This window comes from Triturus cristatus, chromosome 12 (genome assembly GCF_964204655.1).
Source record: "Triturus cristatus chromosome 12, aTriCri1.1, whole genome shotgun sequence".
Lineage (NCBI taxonomy): Eukaryota > Metazoa > Chordata > Amphibia > Caudata > Salamandridae > Triturus > Triturus cristatus.
In genome coordinates, this window is record NC_140595.1 from 289,910,364 (window position 1) to 289,929,237 (window position 18,874).

General features: G+C 45.1%; 1 protein-coding gene across 1 annotated transcript in view; it reads right to left on the reverse strand.

The window, feature by feature from the left end:
* Positions 1-7,180: 7,180 nt before the first annotated feature.
* Positions 7,181-18,874, reverse strand: part of LOC146775889 (uromodulin-like) — a 64,158-nt gene continuing 52,464 nt past the window's right edge. The window contains exons 6-9 of the mRNA XM_085640042.1: positions 14,727-14,972; positions 13,865-14,018; positions 9,481-9,622; positions 7,181-7,326 (exon numbers count right to left, since the gene is read on the reverse strand). Of these exons, the coding sequence (XP_085496168.1) occupies positions 7,187-7,326; positions 9,481-9,622; positions 13,865-14,018; positions 14,727-14,972 (682 nt within the window). The 3' untranslated portion in view covers positions 7,181-7,186. The remainder of the gene's footprint in view (positions 7,327-9,480; positions 9,623-13,864; positions 14,019-14,726; positions 14,973-18,874) is intronic.

Sequence of the window (18,874 nt, forward strand, 5' to 3'; positions counted from 1 at the left end):
AGGTCGATATTTAGCTCCTCGATATTCTGTCAGTGATTCCTGAAGCTCACATCCCCCCCAATCAGGCTGGCATACAATGTTAAAATACATTCTAGGACAAGCAGATGCATGAGAGGGGCTTAAGGGGCAGTGGAAAAGGAGAGGGATGTGGATTGGTAGGGGAACTAAGTGAGAGAAAACATAACATTTTGAGGATTTTAACCCCTTGCGTGCGCATGACGAACCACGCCGTCATGAGCAACGGGCAGTGTGTGCTCATGACAGAGTGGTTCCGTCATGCTGCGGCCGCTCCTCCCACGCGGCACTGATTCCCCGCCTGTGCGGGCGAAATAGAGAGTGGGCGGAGTCGTGACGGAACCACTCCGTCATGAGCACAGCTCTCCCCTGACTCACGACGGCGTGGTTCCGTCACGAGCATGGCGGCGCCGCGCTCACCCCGCACCCCCCCAGCGCTGCGGCGGAATTCGCGCCGCAGCGAAGAAGGGGTTAAAACAGAAATAGAGGGAGTGTGTGAGAATGTGTAAATATTCCTGGTGAAATCCCCATAACCGACTGAAAGCACTTGTACCAAACTATTTTTCAGAAAATACATTAAGGGGTGTAAACCACCCCTGCTGAAAAGAGTACGCCTAAAATTCCCTCCCGCCATTTTCCATAATTTCCGCTGCACAAAACTTCGAACAGTCTTAAGACAAAAGTGCACAATTAAGAATTCTATACTCCGAACTCCTAAGTAGTCACACAATTTGAAAGAAAAGCAAACCCAAAAATAAAAATCAATAGCCTAAGCCAAGGGACAAGACTGCAAATTAAACTCTGGAGGGGGGTAAAAAAAAGATCCACAAAAAAAAAACTCAAGCAAACAGTCAAATATTAAGAATAAATCGAAAGGGAAAGTAAGCAACTACAATAAATAGCAAGAACATTGCATTGGAGTGGTGTGGCTCACTGGTTAGAGGCGGCAGACCCGTAAGCAGATGTCGGTCTGGGACCAGGGTTCAATTCCCGATGCGGCAGGGTCTTGGGCCAAGGTCAGCGGACTCGACAATTCTCGCCTCGGTGCCTACTCTAACCAAGGATCCCACTCAGCAACTCTGGGCAATAGCTTGCTTAATCTCCACTAACGGCCCCATCAGTGCCGGGGATGCTTGTCTTCACCTTGGAGATGCCCAGTAGGGACCATCTCACAGGGAAAGCCAGGATGGGTTCCCCAGTGGTATACAGCGCCGGGACGCCCCTTTGCTGGGGCAGCTGTGCGCTTTACAAGTATACAACATTTGCACATTAAAAAAGTAAATCAATTAGTGAAACACAAAAAAAAAAAAAATCACAAGCAGGAAAACTCCAAAGAAGGCCAAGATCAGGAATGAGGCACCACTCAATATAGAGTATCAAATCCTGTAGAAATGCCATGCTAAAGCTTAATGGACGTGGGTCGGAGCTGTATGGAAGGAGACCAGATCCATTACGCATTTCAATATTGGCCTGGATGCAGGGATGGATGGGCGGAAGGAGAGGACTCTTGCACACCCTAACTTTTTCTGCAGAGTAGTCTGGGTCAGAGCATTGTTTTGTATTGAAAGTTCAATGTTTATCCTCACTTACCTAACAAGATGGAGATAGCAGAAATATGTAACAAAACCATGGCCTCTCTGGGCACAGATTAAGTCTTTGACACGGTTGACTGGCATTTCGCCAGAAAAGTACTGGTCAAGATGGGTCTAGGCCGAGATTTTGTGCCTTTGTAAGTGCCAACTAACCACAATCTCATGATAAATATATGCTTCCATGGCTGCTTCTCTCATTCCTTTTTGCTCAGCAGGGAACTGTTTTGAGGTGCCCCCTCCCTCACCCCTTCTGTTCTCTCAAGATGGCACCTCTAGCCATGATTAGAGAAGACATCAAAGGGGCGAGACTTGGCCCAAACCTCCATTAAAAAAAAAACTTTTTGTAGACGACATTATTTTGTCACTAACACTGGGTGATCTCTCAGCGGTAACACAAAGCTATGAAACACTTGGGTTTCAAATTAACCTAAATAAGCCCAAGAACCTCAACTTCACACTGAGATTTAAGGACGCTGAAGACCACCTATTAGGGCACCATGAGGGCAAATTAAACTCCCTACTAACTACAACTGAAGGATATCTTTGTTGTTCCCTCTTTGTTTCATGGCCAGGATACATTAATATCAAAGAAGACTATACCTCTCTGGGTCCAGACGCTCCCGGTGGAGGTGGAGCAGAGATTGTTTTCAGACATGAAATGGGTTGTTATTAAAAATGTGTCTGGTAAGGCTCACACCCACGTCTGACCTACAAGTTCCTTTGTATACGGATGGGCAAAGGGAGGGCTCAATCATCCAGACTTCCTTAGATTATGAAACATCCTACTTGCGGCCATTCTGAGAGACATTATGGCCACACACGGAGCACGCTTTGGTAACCAGAGATCTGTGGGATGGTCTTGAAAGCCTAAAAGGGGCCAACATTTTCCTCAGTATGCATGGCCTTGAGGCTACAGGACATGGCTTTAAGACAGACGGTGCTCATGACATTTCCCCATCTGTTCACCCCTGACTACTTTTAACCCAGCCCCCTCCCAAGTGCATGTACCCTGCCCTTTTCATGCAAGGAGAAAGTGGTTATTTCTTAGGATTCAAAATGTTTAAAGATAAGTCAATCAAATCCTTTGAGTCCTGTTTGTTGGATTTTTAGGTAACAGATTGAGAGAATTTCCGTAATACAAAAACAGCACCAGGTTATGCACACCACAGTAAAAGTAAAGGCCAGTAGGGTTCCCCCCTTTTTGGAAAAATGTATGAGAACAGCAAAAAAGGTCTACATCATGGTCTTCCTGATTTGCAAGCTCCTCCTGGAAGCATCTCCACCAGAACACGGGTTCCCAAGGACCACTGGAACCAACATAAGAGCATAAAGATAAAAGCAAAACCAAAGGGGATGATGGACGGTGTGTTGAACATTGCAAGCACTCACCCCCCCCCCCCCCCCCCGTCAACTGATCTGGGTTTAATCCATCATCATTCTTTAGCTCACTCCGCCACCCCAGTTCAGTAAAGATAAATGAACAGACTTGAAGGCAGGTTTGATTAAATCTAATGAAGGACATCCGGTAGGGAGGCCCATTATAAAGTAATATTTGAATGGTGCAGGTGTCTAGATAACCTGCATTGCTAAACTGATTTTTCCCATGATGTTGAAATAGTGTGGTGGATACATGGCATAGCTGCCTGCCTATACGGCCCTACACTAAAGAGATCTTGCCAGAGAGGAAAGCTTTGCTGGGATACCCATTGCTGAACGACAGACACGATTTTGCTGGACATTTGCTCACCAGCCCGGAGACATTAAGCGACAACATGTACAGAATGGACTATTGGCAGCCATAGCAGCCTGTTTAACTGGAAACGTATAGAACCACCATCCATAGCACAGTGGCACTTACGGCGAAGGAATATCCTGGCAATGGAGACATTAAACTGTGTGTTGTCAGATTATAAGGAGTCCAATGAAATTCGGGGTGCACTTCTGTCATATCTGTTGACTGGTTTCCTGAATGTAGTCTGCCCACCTTTAATAAGGGCATTTATCTTATTCTCGTACTGAGCAGGTGGGATAGTTCGGCCCTGATGGGACCTGTAGGAAAAGGAATACGTATTCCCGGGAGTGAGTATAAGAGGCAGGCACCTACCTCACAGTGGGCCTACAATGGAGAATCATCTGGTTTAATATGTGTTTCGGGAGGTTAGAGGGGACATTTTGGAACAAAGCCACGTTAGGATTATGATGAGTTACACTCTTGCTCCCTATTGTCTTCTGCTGGATAACCACAGGTCTGGTTTATTGCTGTAGGTTTTACCTCAACAGAAACTAATTGAGACAAAAAGTAAAGCAGAAAACACACAACAAAATCCACTGAACTGGAGAAAATGAATGCCAAAACCACAGGACCAATGATAAGAACTACAGAGACCGCCATCACAACGGGAGGCAACACAGGAGGTTTTTTTCCTTTTCCAGTTTAATACAGCGCAAACTTGATCTGAAGGTATTGGAGGCCTTACATGAGCACCAGTTACATTACAAAAGTACACATTCATTTTTGTGGACACCGAGAAATGAAGTAATCTGTCCAGAATAACAGGATGTTGAGCCGACATGTCTCTCGAAAGTTGGTTCCCCCAATTCCAAAAATCTGCAGCTCCGGCCGTTATGCCACATCCTGCCCCATTGCTGGTGTGCTAGCATAAGGCATGCATATTGTTTATGCACACATCACTTAACTGAACCTCTGAACAAAACAAAGGCCCGTTTGCAGTCAGGTACTGGTAGCAGTGAAACCTGGCATGTGGCATGAACGGTAAAAGGCGGGTAACCAGTATTAACCAGCTGCCTTCGGTCCTTGCTCGCCAGGAGGGGGTTCCACACCCGAAACTAAACATTCTGCAGTTCATCCCATTCCCCTTCTGACCAGCCTAGTATTTCAAAACTCCTTAGACTCCCAAAACACTACCATCTAATTTGGTGCCAAGCTTCCCGTTACACTCTTTGCAAGATACCTCCACTTTGGTGTGCTGAAGGACCCATGAAGCTTCTAGAACGGCGACAGGTTGAGCTGCATTTTACCAACGCCACAGACTATCTAAAGATGAATGAACAGAAACACCTAAAAAAAAACTGAAAACCAGTACACAATGACCAACCTACTCCATAAGGCACAAGAAATGGGCGATTTCAAGTTCTGTTCCAGCTTTGTTCGTTTCGGTGTGCAAATCCTCCTTTCCAATTAAAGAGAAACTGTTTTAGTGTTTGCAAGCTGCTCAAAATGGCTGCAGCCTCCATCTCGCAACCACCTCCATCTTTTACGGGTGCGATTTAAAATGCTGATAGGTGGTGTGCATGCCTTTCCTTCTCACTGAGCATCCCGCACCATTTCAGAACTTTCCCACAAGAGAAAATAATCTTGACAAGGCATGAGGAGAGTGCCTATCCCCACAATGGCGTTACAGCAAACAAATGGACGGAATGCTGACAATGCAAACATTCTCCCCCAGTCAAAAGATATGGGTTAAATCCATCGTTCTTTTGCCGACTACGCCACCCCAGTTTGGACCCAGCCATATGCAAATCAGTCTTGACCCTGTGCCCCATGGGAACAGTCCAGACCGAAATGCCAGGCCAGGTCCTCCCTGGACCGGAAACAAGCATCCTAGGACCAGTTTCAGGTTTGTCACCCTTCCTCGGCCAGGCTAGCTTGAATCCAGTGGCACAATGGCTGCACATATTCGGGCTAGTAGTGATGCATGGTCCTTTATGCAACACCATGGATTCCAGCCATCTTTCACCGCAACGGTTACCGCTCCCCTATTTGCAACCATTTTCTGTTGACGTGCTTGGGGCTTATTCAGGTTTTCAATTTTCAGAATTTTACTACTGCAAAAACATTCACAGACACTCCAGCACCAAACAGCGGCACGAGCTCCAGGCACTTTGTGTCTCACATGCCGTCATCCGGTTACTTTCCTTGCCAGACCAGGAAGATTGTGTTAAGTGATATCTAAGGTAGCGGAGAGATCAAACCACACCAGGGACTACGGGCAAACACTATTGCATGTTCAGAATGGTGACAGGTGCCACTGATGCTTCCTATTCGTCTGCAGCATGGTCTGGAATCAGTTGGGTATTCTTGCAGGATGGAAAGGATGAACTGTTTTTTGATTGGGTAGCGAGTGCTAACATTCTTTTAATAATGGTAGTTAAACAGTGAGCTGGTAGTGGGTCTTCAAGGCTGAAGTTTGATTTTTTGATTTGCGGGCCCATTGTTCGTTTTGATTGCATCTGGAAATGTCAGTGTTTAAGGGATGCACTGACCCTTTTGGGGTGTTTGTGCTCATCTTGGGAGGACTGAATGACAGTGGATGGTAACATGTCTCCATACGTTGTGATTTTGAGAGTAGAAGGTTATTCACAACGTCTGTATGGGCAAGTGGTTTTTAAAAGATCCACCTCTGTATATTGCACAGAAGGGCGGGAGGAATGGTAGTGGTCTGCTAAACCTATTGGAGGGGTTAGATAGAGTCTGGTTTTAGTGAACGATTGATAATATTGCAATTCCCAGTTGCAGAGATTGTGGGTGTCTGAGATCAAACTGAGGCAATGCTTGATGGCTTTCATGGTGGTCTTGGTGCCTGATGCACCATAAAACTCAAACTGTTAAAGGTGGCTTTGGGGCCCGAGTGTTCCATGCGAGGCATGGCGAGATTTAAGGTTCAAATGTAGGGTTTGTGGTGTTTTGTTGCTAAGCTGTCAGTAAGTTGTTGGGCACACCGGAATTCAGATAGCTTTGAATTTATAGGGCACACCTTTGGGGATGGAGAGTGTAGTGGGGGTGGAGTGTGGATGTTGGCTTTCTGGACAGGTTTAACTAAATGCAGGCGGGAGTTGATATTTGTTTTGGAGTACGACTGAAGAGTTCTTGCATAACAATTTTCAAATAAATACAAGTCAACATATTAACGTTCAACTGCTATTTACAATCAACTGGTGAAAGAACTGGTTTTCCTTTGGCACACATCTGAGTTCCATTTATTGAATGACCAAACGTTTGACCATCGGAAAACCCATCCAAGAGCTAAGATCAGGATTGGTGATTTCAGACTATTCGAACACTGTTCCCTAGGTGTCCAAAGAGCGAGCTTCAACAAGTGCCCTTCGTTGGTGAATGCCTGCAAATAGCATTGGGCAAGAGGGATTGGCCAATCACATCAGGGTACTGGGTGGGTGAAGTGTTCATACAAGCCCTAACCATTTCACATCCACAAGCTCTCTTGCCTCCGTTCATACAGGTGAGGAAATTTTTGAAGGACAACACACAAGCCAAATTCGCCAATACTTATTTCGCCCACTAAATGCATAAAGGAGTGGCTCTTTCAATCCTTTGTTAGAATTAATGGCCATGTGAAGCCCACTTTCCACAGATGACTGACTAGAATGTTCTGGGAGGATGGCACATGGATCACTCACAAAAAAAAAAAATGTAAAAAAAAAAAAAATCACACCGATGATACACCAATAACCTGGTCTGCTGCACAGGTACAAATATCACAAGCCTACAGATCATGCATACAGCACAGCAAAGGAACCAACAGCAAGACAAAGAATAGCCTTTACAGTTTATTGGAAGACCTTGCAGAGGAAAGTTCAAGTCCAGTGTGTTTCTTGACCAGTTTGGCTACGGCGACTAGGAAGAAAAGGCCAGCAACACAGCCCACAGCAAGCACACATGGAACAAGAAGTTGATTGATGCCTGAAAGAAAAGTGAAAACAAAACTTTAGATGAGGCATCATCACACTCCCCACAATCACCAATGTCAAGGGACGAATATTACAGATTTGCTAACAAGTCACATGTCGGACTTCCATGCCCAGGTTAAATAATAGGTATGTATATAACTAGACTGTACGGTTTTAGGTTTAAACCTATAATAACTGATAAAACCCCACCATAAGGGAAATAGCCCTCATCCGTGTAAACATATAAACACTGGAAAAAACCCTGCTCAACCACAAACTAAATGCCATTCAAAGAAAGGAAAAAGAGAGTGAAAGTTATTTTTATTTCTTCTTCAAGGGGCCAGTACAATATAACTTTGTTATATAAGGTAGCAGTAAGAAAGACTGGGCTAACATTCTGCTTGATTTTGTTGTTTAGGGATGTCACTAAAATTTAGTTTCTTCTTCCTGAAAGGAAAAAAAATGTAGGTTTCATAAGAATTTTTCCCTACACGTTCCATTACATATACCCGCACAGAATGGTTAAAAACTCTTGATACATCAGCCCCCTTTTCTAGTGAGTCAGTATTGATAGTAGGTGAATTGCCAAACACCCCAGGCTTTAAACATACAATGTAAGGTATAGGGACAGCTATAGGTGAAAAGAGTGCAGTCACCAAGCATATGGGATACTGGTGAAAGCATGACACCAGACTGCTGAAAAACATGGAATGCAGTGTCACTTAGAATGCTTCTGCAAAACGTTCTTACCAAGTTCAAAGATTTCAGTGATATTGTTTGTATATGCAGTGATTCAGCTACTTATATGAAAATGTTGTGTGATGACCTGTCCAAACCGATACCGGAGCTGAAGTACTTCCGTGTAAAAGATCCTTGCCACTTGTTAGATGGTATGCTGAAAACATCTTTACAATATTCAGAGTTATTGAATGCTGTTGACTTTAGTCCATTCTGGTGCACTGTTCCATTATACGCAGAAATTAAAAAGGCAAATATTTCTCATTTTGTGCTTTGTGTGGCATCAAAGAGAGTCTTCCCAACTGTGTCACTTAGCTGATGGTTCTCAGTCCCAGAGGTCATGAATGCTAGAGTATCCATGTGGCATCCGTTTAAAAAAAACTTTTGCTGAGTGAGGATGCCAAAGGCAAGAAATGTGAGGATCTTTGGTCACATATTGATAGGGATATGAAAACAGTACACTACCGCATTCTTAGATTTTTACAGGAAAGCGGGATTGCTGCAGTGGACATAATAGAAAATCTAGAGTCTGAAAACACCCTTGTCTAACATGTGTCCAGCATAATTGGTGTAGATGTGAAACATCTCCCTAAGAGTAGGCTGGGCGACACTTTTAGTGACTTTGGCACTGCAACATGTCCCATGTTAGAATTCGTTCCACTTGGTAAGCAAAAAATTGTTGAGAAGCAATTCAGGAACTTTTATTTTACAATGTATGAGAAATAGCCCTTCACCAACCATGGCATTTGAAGTCGATGAACCCTCAGTGTGGTACTCTGCACAAGTTATAGATACCTACCGTAAAGTGACATTTTCTCAAGAGCTTCAAAAGTGCTACTTTATTTTTGACTGCTTCAATAACTCTGAGGGCATATGCACCAAGTTCAAAGCATATGTTGCAGAACCTGTTGCAGAGAATTGAAATCTTCAGGTGCACCAGAAATGGCATGGAAAGCTGTGTCAGTGGACAGAGTTAGTAAATTATGTACTGGCTATTTTGGCGTTGCCAGTCTCAAGTACCAATGTTGAGAGGGCCTTTTCACAGATAAAAGTTTACATAGGAAGGAAAGAGCGAGCGTGCATGACCCAAGACTCACTGAAGAAGTATTGTATGGTGTACTACAATAAGTTTGATTGTAAAAAAGTATTTGGATCTCATATATACACTATGTACACTGCCTACATACCATGCACTATCAGTGCATAAAGCAAGCAATAATAAAAGCAAAAAGTTCCATAAGCACTGGAAAAACACCGTTTCTGTTTATGGCGCGAAAATGTATAACCACTGATAACCACTGTTTTTTAAGGTATTGAAATCACTTGAAAACACTGAAAAAACCCCACCAGAATTTAACAAAATTAGAAACTGAAAACAGGAAAGCCTATATATAACCCTTCTAACCACCATGCATGTGTGCTGCCATACCAGAGTCCGGCTTCTTTGCTTGTGACATAGTCTCTGCATGCTGGATTGGTCCAATGCTAACAATTCTCGTGTACAGGTTGAGGTCCTCATCAATGGCTCGTCTGCGTCTATAGGCGCTCCAGTCAGCCCCGTTCCAGCAATTCTAGATGGTCATACAGATGAGGAAGAAAGGGGTTTGGGAGGAGAGGGAAACAAGACAACTGGATTATAAACAGTGAATACATGTAACAGTATTCCCGGTTCTTCTAGAAGAATTTTATACACTGGAATATGTAAACATTCACATACCTTCCTCTGCACCCCTCCCATGGTCCCCTCAAACAATATTATATCGCATTTTTTTTACATACAGCCAAAGACCCCTTTTCGAGAGTATCCTCAAGGTCCTGAGGGGGTTGCATGAGCGGGGGTGTGGGGTGGGGAGGTTCTAACCGAAGATGAAAGCCTGTTCAGTCAAGAGTGGGCAATAATTGAAAAACTAGGAAAAGCCTTGTGTCCTGTACATCTGCGCTGGGCATAAAGACACCCTTGTCTACTCGCTTTACGAGAAACTAGGTCTCTATGCCCACGTTACATTTTCAATGCCTGGAACTGCATGAATTTCGTAAGTATGTCTATGTTAGGGAGATGGTCTTCGTGCTTAATCTTTTAAAAGTTAAGTGCTAGGGCCCTTCTCAGAAGGCCATTTCAGCTTGCAACACCCATTACCCTTGCCAGCGCTGCCAACAAAAGTACAAACACATCTACTAACCATGGCACGCCTACAAGTGTGATAATTCTGACTATTCCAGGTCGCCCAAAGCTATGAGAATGGTGTAGGCAGCAGGTATTTTTTAATGTATATTAAATTATTAAACACTGTTGTTGAGCTCATCTCAAAATTAGGCAGACAGCACCACCATGTGGTAGACTGGCATAAGTGTTGAGGGTTGAAAATGATGTGCCAGTGCCGAGCACCAGAAACCACCAGCTCAAATTAACCAAATTGTGTTCTGCATGGCTAAATCAGCTTAATAGAAATTACATCCCTAAAAACCACTTGAAAGGGTATAAATTTGGGCTCTGGATTAAAGTGATACGACAGAACCGCACTGCCGGTCAGTAATCTAGCCAGTAAGCCACTGCCACAGACGGCCTTAATTTGGAGATGAGCTCTTGCAGTCTTTACTTCTAGCAGGTCTAGATACCCTTGGAAAGGTCTTAATAATCCCTGCTACAGTGAACCCAAGCTGCAGTTCGTTTTAATATGACACTGATGTTCGTGATGCCCGAACAGATTTCTTAATCTTGTGCTGTCTCTAGTACTGCTCTTTGGAAGACACAAATTCCAAACCTGTATATTTTTTATTACCCATTAAAACACTTGGGATGCTGACCAGGCAGGAACCTCCTGCGGTTAGTTTCAGTTCTCGTTCAACCCGTCATGTATGCAGAGGATCGGAAGATTTATGTAATGGTTTTACATTTTTATTGCACTTGTGGTCACAACAGTTCTGCTTTTATGCAGTTATGATTTGTTTAACTAAATTTTGTGGTGTCTGTGGAGTTTTGGAAAAATCTTCCAGACATCTAGTCTTGAAATAAACTCCTGTGTGTTAACCGATTGAGGACTGTTCCTGTCCAAGGCTACGTTCACAAGACCATCAATGCACTCATAAAAGTATGGCATAATGCTTGCTGGAAACATTTACAGGATAATGTGGTGGCTGTGTTTTTTGGGTGTTTTTTGCAAATGTAAGTGTAGCATGGGCCAAGGACGGACGATCAGTTCGCTTTTCGCTTAAATACTCAATTCCAGCAATACTGGCATTCGGTGCTGACCTTTGGAACAAAATGCATGCTCATGTCCACTTTGGATGCATCAATGCATTTTGCACTAAAAAAGTTAAACAAAAGGCACTGCAAAGAGTCGTTCACACACTTGTTCACATTGTTCTTGCGTATTCGTGGTAAATTGTTATTGCAAACAGGGCATACGTAGTAAACATTTTCCACTGACTGCATGTAATTATGCATTGTGGCATAGTAGCACAATTTCTGGAATTTTAGTTAACCAGAGATACTGGCGTGGCAAATTTCACCAACGCTTACTATAATTAGACCCCAAAGATCGCCCCTTCCCCCAAAGTTAGGGATAGTTATACAATGCCCAGTCTGGAAAATGAGTGGCGCATTTAGGAATGTTTATGCAACATAGGCGTTAATACAAGTCATGTGCCTACAGAAAACATTTACAGTGCTGTAAATGATTGTCTAGTGTTCTTGCATCTCAGGAGTCGGGGTGGGTGGCAAACTATGCTCTGTCGGCAGAGTTGTGCCACTCCATGCCCAGCTTGGAGCATGGAGTTTAGTAAAAATTCCGCCTGCGGAGCGGAGTTTACTGGCACGCTCCCAATCAAATGCTGGTATGGTGTGTATACGGTGACTGCATGTGGTCAGGAGGAGGGAGAGATGGGCGTGGATTGTGGTGGTGAGGGGGCATTGCAAGGCCATACTAGGCCTCACCTCCCCACGGTAGGATTGACGACAGTTGCTTCAGGGAGAGGGCGGTGGTGGGCTAGGGGGCTTCCAGATGTGAGGGAGCCTAGGCCTGAGTGGTGGGAAGGACAGAGGACCAGGAGGAGGAGAAGTCCAGTGTGACCCAGAGCTCCCGCTGCCGGAAAACAGACCGCTGGCAGTGGTGGACGTGACGGACAGGATGTGAGGGAGAGACAGAGGCTTGAGCCACACTGGGCAATTGCAGAAGTCTGGCAGCAAGGCTTTAACCCTTCATTCATTTAGTGAACAGAGTTGAGTGCAGGCCGAAGCCCAAGGAAGAGAAGGGCACTGCTCCCCGTGCCACGAGGAGACACCGAGCAAGGTAATGCAAATGCACTCCTTCTGTCACTGCCTTCTGCTAATCACTACAGACCCACCCGTTCTACTGCTCTCACAGCTCCCTGCCTGCCGCTAGTCCATTTGACCACCCCCCCAACTGGCCCTAAATCCTTGTACCCCTACCCACTCTTACCTCTTTTGGCACCCCACCCACCTACCTACCTATCTGCACCCCTCCCACACCGTCTCCTCGTCTAGCATTGCACCCACAGGCACCTAACCGTTCTACCCTCTCTTTCATCCATCAATTAATGTGCATACCCAATAACTCCACCACCAACCCTTGCACTGACCCTCATCCTTACCCCTGAGCGCACCACTTCTCCTAGCAGTACCCTTCTTTAACTAGATTAATTTATCCCTCTTGTCTACTCAGTCTACACTCACCCCGATCCCCTGCTTGACAGCCCATCCCCTGCATCTCGGACAGTCTAATCCGGACTGCCTCATTCCTCCCATTCGAACTGCTGCCTCCATGACAGTCTGCTCAGCGCCTTCCTCCCTGGCCATTGCCCCCCTCTCTCTGACTCAGAGTTCTACACATCGCACCCCCTTTCTGCTGCTCAAGTGGCTTGTCCCCGCTCTTGGAAGCCACAAACAGCCATGCTGAAGGCCCTGCAGTCCCGCTCTGAACCTTAATTATTAATGCAGTATAGTGGGAAGCAGCAGCTTCCGGTCATTAACGAGAGTGGTACCGGCTACAGAAGACTGCGCAGCCTACGGACCCATGACGTCATAGTACATAGTCAGTCTGTGTAGAAACGCTTTCCTATTTCGCCTGCATGCAAAAGGTACCACAACAGAACACCTGGTGCTTTTTAACTGCGCTCATTTGGTTGCCAAAGCGTTGTATGTATTTAGATTTTATTATGTCGGCCTAGATGCCCACAATAATTACCCATAACTAGGGCTGGCAAGTAGACTCTGCATTCGTTCGAGGATAGCACCAGTAAGTTAGTTACACTTACACTCCGCCCACTCGCGGAACTTGACGGAGTAATCTGGTAACCTCGCAAACTCCGTCCAGCCCTACTCAGGAGCAGGGCGTTTTCTTCGTTGTCTTAAGGTGATGTGAAATTTCCGCTAAAAGTGAATATGTACGCTGCAGGCTTGCAGACGCATTACATTTCACCTTAAGGTACCTTTTTGACAGCCAATGTTGGGCTCAGCTTTGTTTTGGAGCAGGGGATATGAGGCCTCATCCAAAGTTGGCTTGCCTATAAGCAGTGAATGGTTTTCAGAAATTGGGGCCTGGTCAGTCGGTTTGAGACCCTCATAACATATGGGCCAGGGATGGTGCAGTCACTTTCCTGTCTTGCTGGACAGCTATCTCCAAATGCAAACATTTCAAAAGTCCGCACTGCACATGAGCTCACCCCTCTAACTCCATAAATGGTCACAGTGAGGAGTCAAAAAAAAAAAAACTTTGTCAACTGTTTTCCTGCCCGCTATCTGCCCAGGTCCCCAACAACAACAATCTATTCGTAGATGTGCAGATTGTAGTTACCTTAAGACAGGTGTGGGTGACATTGGGCGCACACAAACGCACTTGGCAATGCAGGTAGAAGCGGGGGTAATTGATGAAGCGAAACATCTGGATGCTGAAACGCACAGCCGTGCCTCGTGTATCATTGAACGTCATGGTGGAATCATTCTTGCACCTGGGGGCCAGGAAAGGAATACGTGAAAACATTTCGGCTCCTCAGCAACCGCCATACAAATACAAGTCTACCTACTACAGCAAATCCCATCCGCTCAGCTACAAGTTGACGCAATGTGTGCCACAACCCTATAAAGTACCACTCCAAATAATCCAAGATCCAGTGCAAGCAGCTCTCCACCATTCCCCATTATTGTTTAGTGAAATTCTGCAAGTATGTTCATCCTGCCAAGCAAGCAGCACAAATCATGGCGAGCAAGAAGCACCCTTACTCTGCCTACTACACGTGCAAACAATTTGTGCTCAGTTTCAGGTAAGTACATAGCAAATGTTGCTCACCCTGTGTGAAGTGGAGACAAAAACCTTCTCACCTGCTAAAGGGAGTACATTTCGCCCCCTGACAAGTCTACACAAAGGAAGTCTTGTTGATTTCGTTAGAACTGGGAACTCTGACCATGTACTACAAAGTTAGCCCTTGTGATACACCAACACCAAGTGAGAATAAAATCCTCCCATTACCCAATGGCAGAGCAATTTCTTTTACTTTTTGGAGACACTCGTGACCCCATGAACCTGAGTCTACTACCATGCAAGGGCAAGAATGGCTCTTATCCACCTACCAAGAGCAAAGCATGCATCCTGCCCCTTGATGGGCAAACGTCCATGCCTTAAAGATATCAAGTGGACAATTCACATGTGCAAAGCTTACCCATCTCGAATAAACGTATACTGTGCTGCTTGGCTATAATTCGTGGTAGGGGTGGCCCAACATTTCCTCACGGTCAGCACGAAGAACGGCTGTGGCCTTCGTCTGTCCAACTGAAGCTGGATGTTGAGATGATCATTGAGTGGAATCGGGGAAGGGAGTCTGGCCAATGGTACCAAAAACTTATTAGTCTGGTACAGCGCCATTGTCACAGTGTAGAGTCCTTCCTTTACAATGAAGGTGGCCTTCCTGCAGAAGAGAAAAAAAAGTATACCATAATATTTAGTAAGATAATTTATTTACTCAAAAGTGAGTCTGAACACCGAACAACCTCGGTTAGTAAATGGGTTGAGATTTAGATTCCAACAAAACAGGGCTTTTCCATCCACAGCAAATGAGAGCGCCTCTTTGAATTTTACATAGTGAGATCCTCCTAATCTACTCTTGCACCTTCACATAGATCATGGCCAGAAATCTTGCTTCAAGAATTCAAGCTCACCCCATCCACTGAAGACCTTCTTCAGGGGCTTACTGGGAGCCTTGTAGGCCAGAACTCATGCTGTCTATCCCAGTGCTTCAATATGTCAACCAAGTCAGAATTAATCTGCCCTTTGGCCTGGTGTCTCAGTAGCCCGAGATGCCGGACTGAGCAACTCACTGGAGTTTAAGCCCAGGGGTCCGAGAACCAACAAATTTCCCAAAAAGTCAAGTTCTACGAAATCCCTCCACCTGAAATGGCCAGACATCCCAACAAACTCCAAAAGCGGTGACTTAGCATGCCAATGGCTATCAAATGTGGTGGTGTCAAATTGAGAAAACTACTGTGGAGCTAGATGGAGAAAGCTAGACTCTGCCCCAGGGGCACCGGAGGATGCTGAAGGAAACTGAAGTCTGCTTTCAGGAGGCTCTACCTCAGAGGCCTGCAAGAGGAGGCACTTTCTTAGCCTAGGCAGTGTTTGCCACCAACACAATCCAGATAGTCCGTTCTCAGACCCATGCTGTCCCAGCATTGAGCTTCGGTCGGAGGACACACCCAATGCTCTGATTCTATAATCAGCAGTGTGAGTGAGACGGCAGGCAGAGGCAATGGACAGCAGCATAGTAGGTAGACGGGTGAAAACATGCGGCTGCCTTCCTAGAAGACTCGTGCAGCATTGAACATGCGCGTAAACGATGTATAAAGACTTGAGAAAAGCTGTGCTAGTAAGAGGAGGCAAGAATTAAAGGAAAAGAGAAGTGCAGAGGGAGAGCGAAAGCAAGAGATGTGGAAAGATGTAGTGAATAAAAATGTATCGGAAACAGTTGAAGAGAAGGGAAGAACTCAATATAAGGAAAGTGCAGTAAAGTAGAGAAAGTGACCGAGGAAGAGAAAGGAAGTGAGATAGGAGGGAAACAGAAGTCAAGAAAAAAATGGGTAAGCGTGACAGAACGGAGGACAGTGGGAGAAAGGACTGGGAAGCGGCGAGGAAAAAAACTGATGGTACAGTAACAGAAGCAAAGAAAACAAGCATTTGCAATGCAATAGGTCTCGCATTACAGATATTTTGAGGTATTGGTGTTTCAAATAATAATGAAATGCCAAAAGCTCATACTGTCATTAATGCGAGACCCAGTGCATTGCAAATGCTTTCGTAGGGAGCCAGGCACCAGCACTGCATGTCTCGCTTTAGTACCGCAAGCTGCTCCTAGAGGTCCCTAGTGAGCCAGGCGCCAACACTGCATGTCTAGGTGCAGTACCGCAAGCTGCTCCTAGAGGTCCCTAGTGAGCATCATAATCTATCTGAGCGAAACAGTTCACATCTGTTTGAAATATGAGCAATTGTATGTTTAAAGTCCTACGGCCGTGGTGACATCAATGGACAGCTGATGATCCACTATAACAAAACAAGTGCGCCCATGTTCAAGTAAAAGGAAAGTATGCCCGCCATTATCCCATTTGAGGCGGCTGTGCTGCTTAAATTTAAAAAAAGCAGTGAGAGAGCGAGTGTGTCCTGTCTACAACAGCAGGCAGAAGAAAGCCAATTAAGAAAATAGTGCTCCCAGGCTCTAATTAAAGCATACGTGTAACAACCAAAGTAAAATGGCCAGTCTTCATGGGAGGTTACAAATGAAGGCCAGGCGGTACCAGGGAGGGACTAACAAGCCTATTAACCAATCAGAGGTCAGCATGTACGAAGGAGAATAACACAAGCCAATGACAAATAGGGGCAGAGAGTGAGCGGTGCAACAAGTACATTCCTCAATACAGCATGCCTCGCAGAGCAGTGCATGCGCGCTGACTCTAGGTTCGACCTAATAGGTTGAAAGGTGAAAAACAGCGAGACAACAGAAATGGAAAAGAGACTGCAGCGCCATGTTCCGCATGTGAGGTGATGTTGGGCAGGTTGCACACTGGTGTGCTCCACAGAAAGAACAGACAGGGTCCCTTTAGATGCGTTGTGGCCAGGATAACAGCTGTGGGGCCTGGGGTTTGTGGAGACTTGTCTAAGTCTAGTGCCTAGCACCCCTGTGCATTACAGATACTTGTGTGGGGATAGCACATTACGTGTTCTTTCCATTACAAACACTGGGCTAGAAATAGTGCGTTATATACGGTGGGTTTGTGGATAGTGGTCTGGTTGTGTGGTTTTGCTTACAGTGTGTTACACACAGACTACTGGTCATGAACGTCAATTCATTAAAAGGCCAGGGGTAGTGGAAGTGACACGTTCTTTGACCTGTACATTCACTCACACTTGTGTGCTTACACATACATACATAATCGGGGCACAAGTCCTAAAAAAAGAAGTGGTGAGACTAACCAGGTTAGGCCGCATGCAAGTGTTATCATGATGCATCCCATCACAGCGCATGATGTCACAACACAAGACATTGCACGTGACTTAACAGGAAGTGACCTCACTGGATGTGACATCACAAGGGACATCCGATATCAAGACCTCATACATCTTTACCAGGTATATCATGAGTACATTTAAGCACATTATGAGATTTAACAAATGAGATTTGGTGTCCGGGTTGTGCCAAAAAAGTGGCGCAATCCCAATGCAAAATCTGGGCCTCACCTAATATACATTTGTTTTTTAACCCGGTCACAAAGGAATTGGCAACATGGAGAAGCAAGGCAGTAGATATGTTCTGCTTAATTGGTTCTAACGTCTGCATTTTAAAATATTTTATGGGTTAAGGCATCTGCTGTAAAAGGTGCCCAGTAAATTTCAGGGAATAATAATAATGGCGAGAACTCTGGAGGTGAATGAGTTTGTTGGAGAAATCTGAGTTTTGTGAAGTCTCAGATTTGAATCAAAGTAGCATAGTGGGTTAATGTGTCTCCTGCAAAGCGCATCACGTAACATGCAGATGACAGATTTTAATTTTATGTAGATAGTAAAGTGGGTTACTGCTTTTAACAGAGATCCTTTGGTTACCCGTGGTTCATAAATTGTAAGCCATGTAATAAAACACAGTGAGCTATGAAGGACATGCTACTCCTACACCTAGTAACCCTGTCCCATGTAACTCATCTTGTACTTTGATTTACACATGGACATGATTTATTGTCAAAGTATAATGTGTATGTTATGTAAAGAGCATTGGGTTGCCTACCAGCATAAAAGAAATAAAACCGTGCTATTGAAATTGTTGTTTAAATACTGGGACAGACCAACACACCTGACATTCTTACAGTGCATGCATATCGGATACTCTAGGACTGAACAAAAGCAAAAGCAGACCTCTTAGTACCTGTGAAGAGATGACAAGCTCTGTGCCTTTGTTTCCCCTCCGAGGCATTTACATTTAAGTGTGAGGTTCCAGGCCACGTCCAGTCAGGCTATTCAACACAAGGAGGCCTAATGGCCCCTTAACTTTGGTCCAGCTGGAAGTGAAAAAAAGCTCCCTCTTTGCCTGCACATTGCTGCTGGGAATCCTAAGCAGACAAGGTACAGGAGCTGCTGAACGTGCCCGGTGTCTGAAAATTACACCGGGACAAGTTCAGCATATTTCTGTGGGGCCCAAGTTCTTGGCAGGGGTTGGGGGGGGGGGGCGGACAGCATCCACCCTGTGAAAATAGTGGGTGGACACCGTGTACCCAAGTGTACCCCCAACTTGTACCCTGTGCATAATCACACATTCAAACACTCACCTGCAAA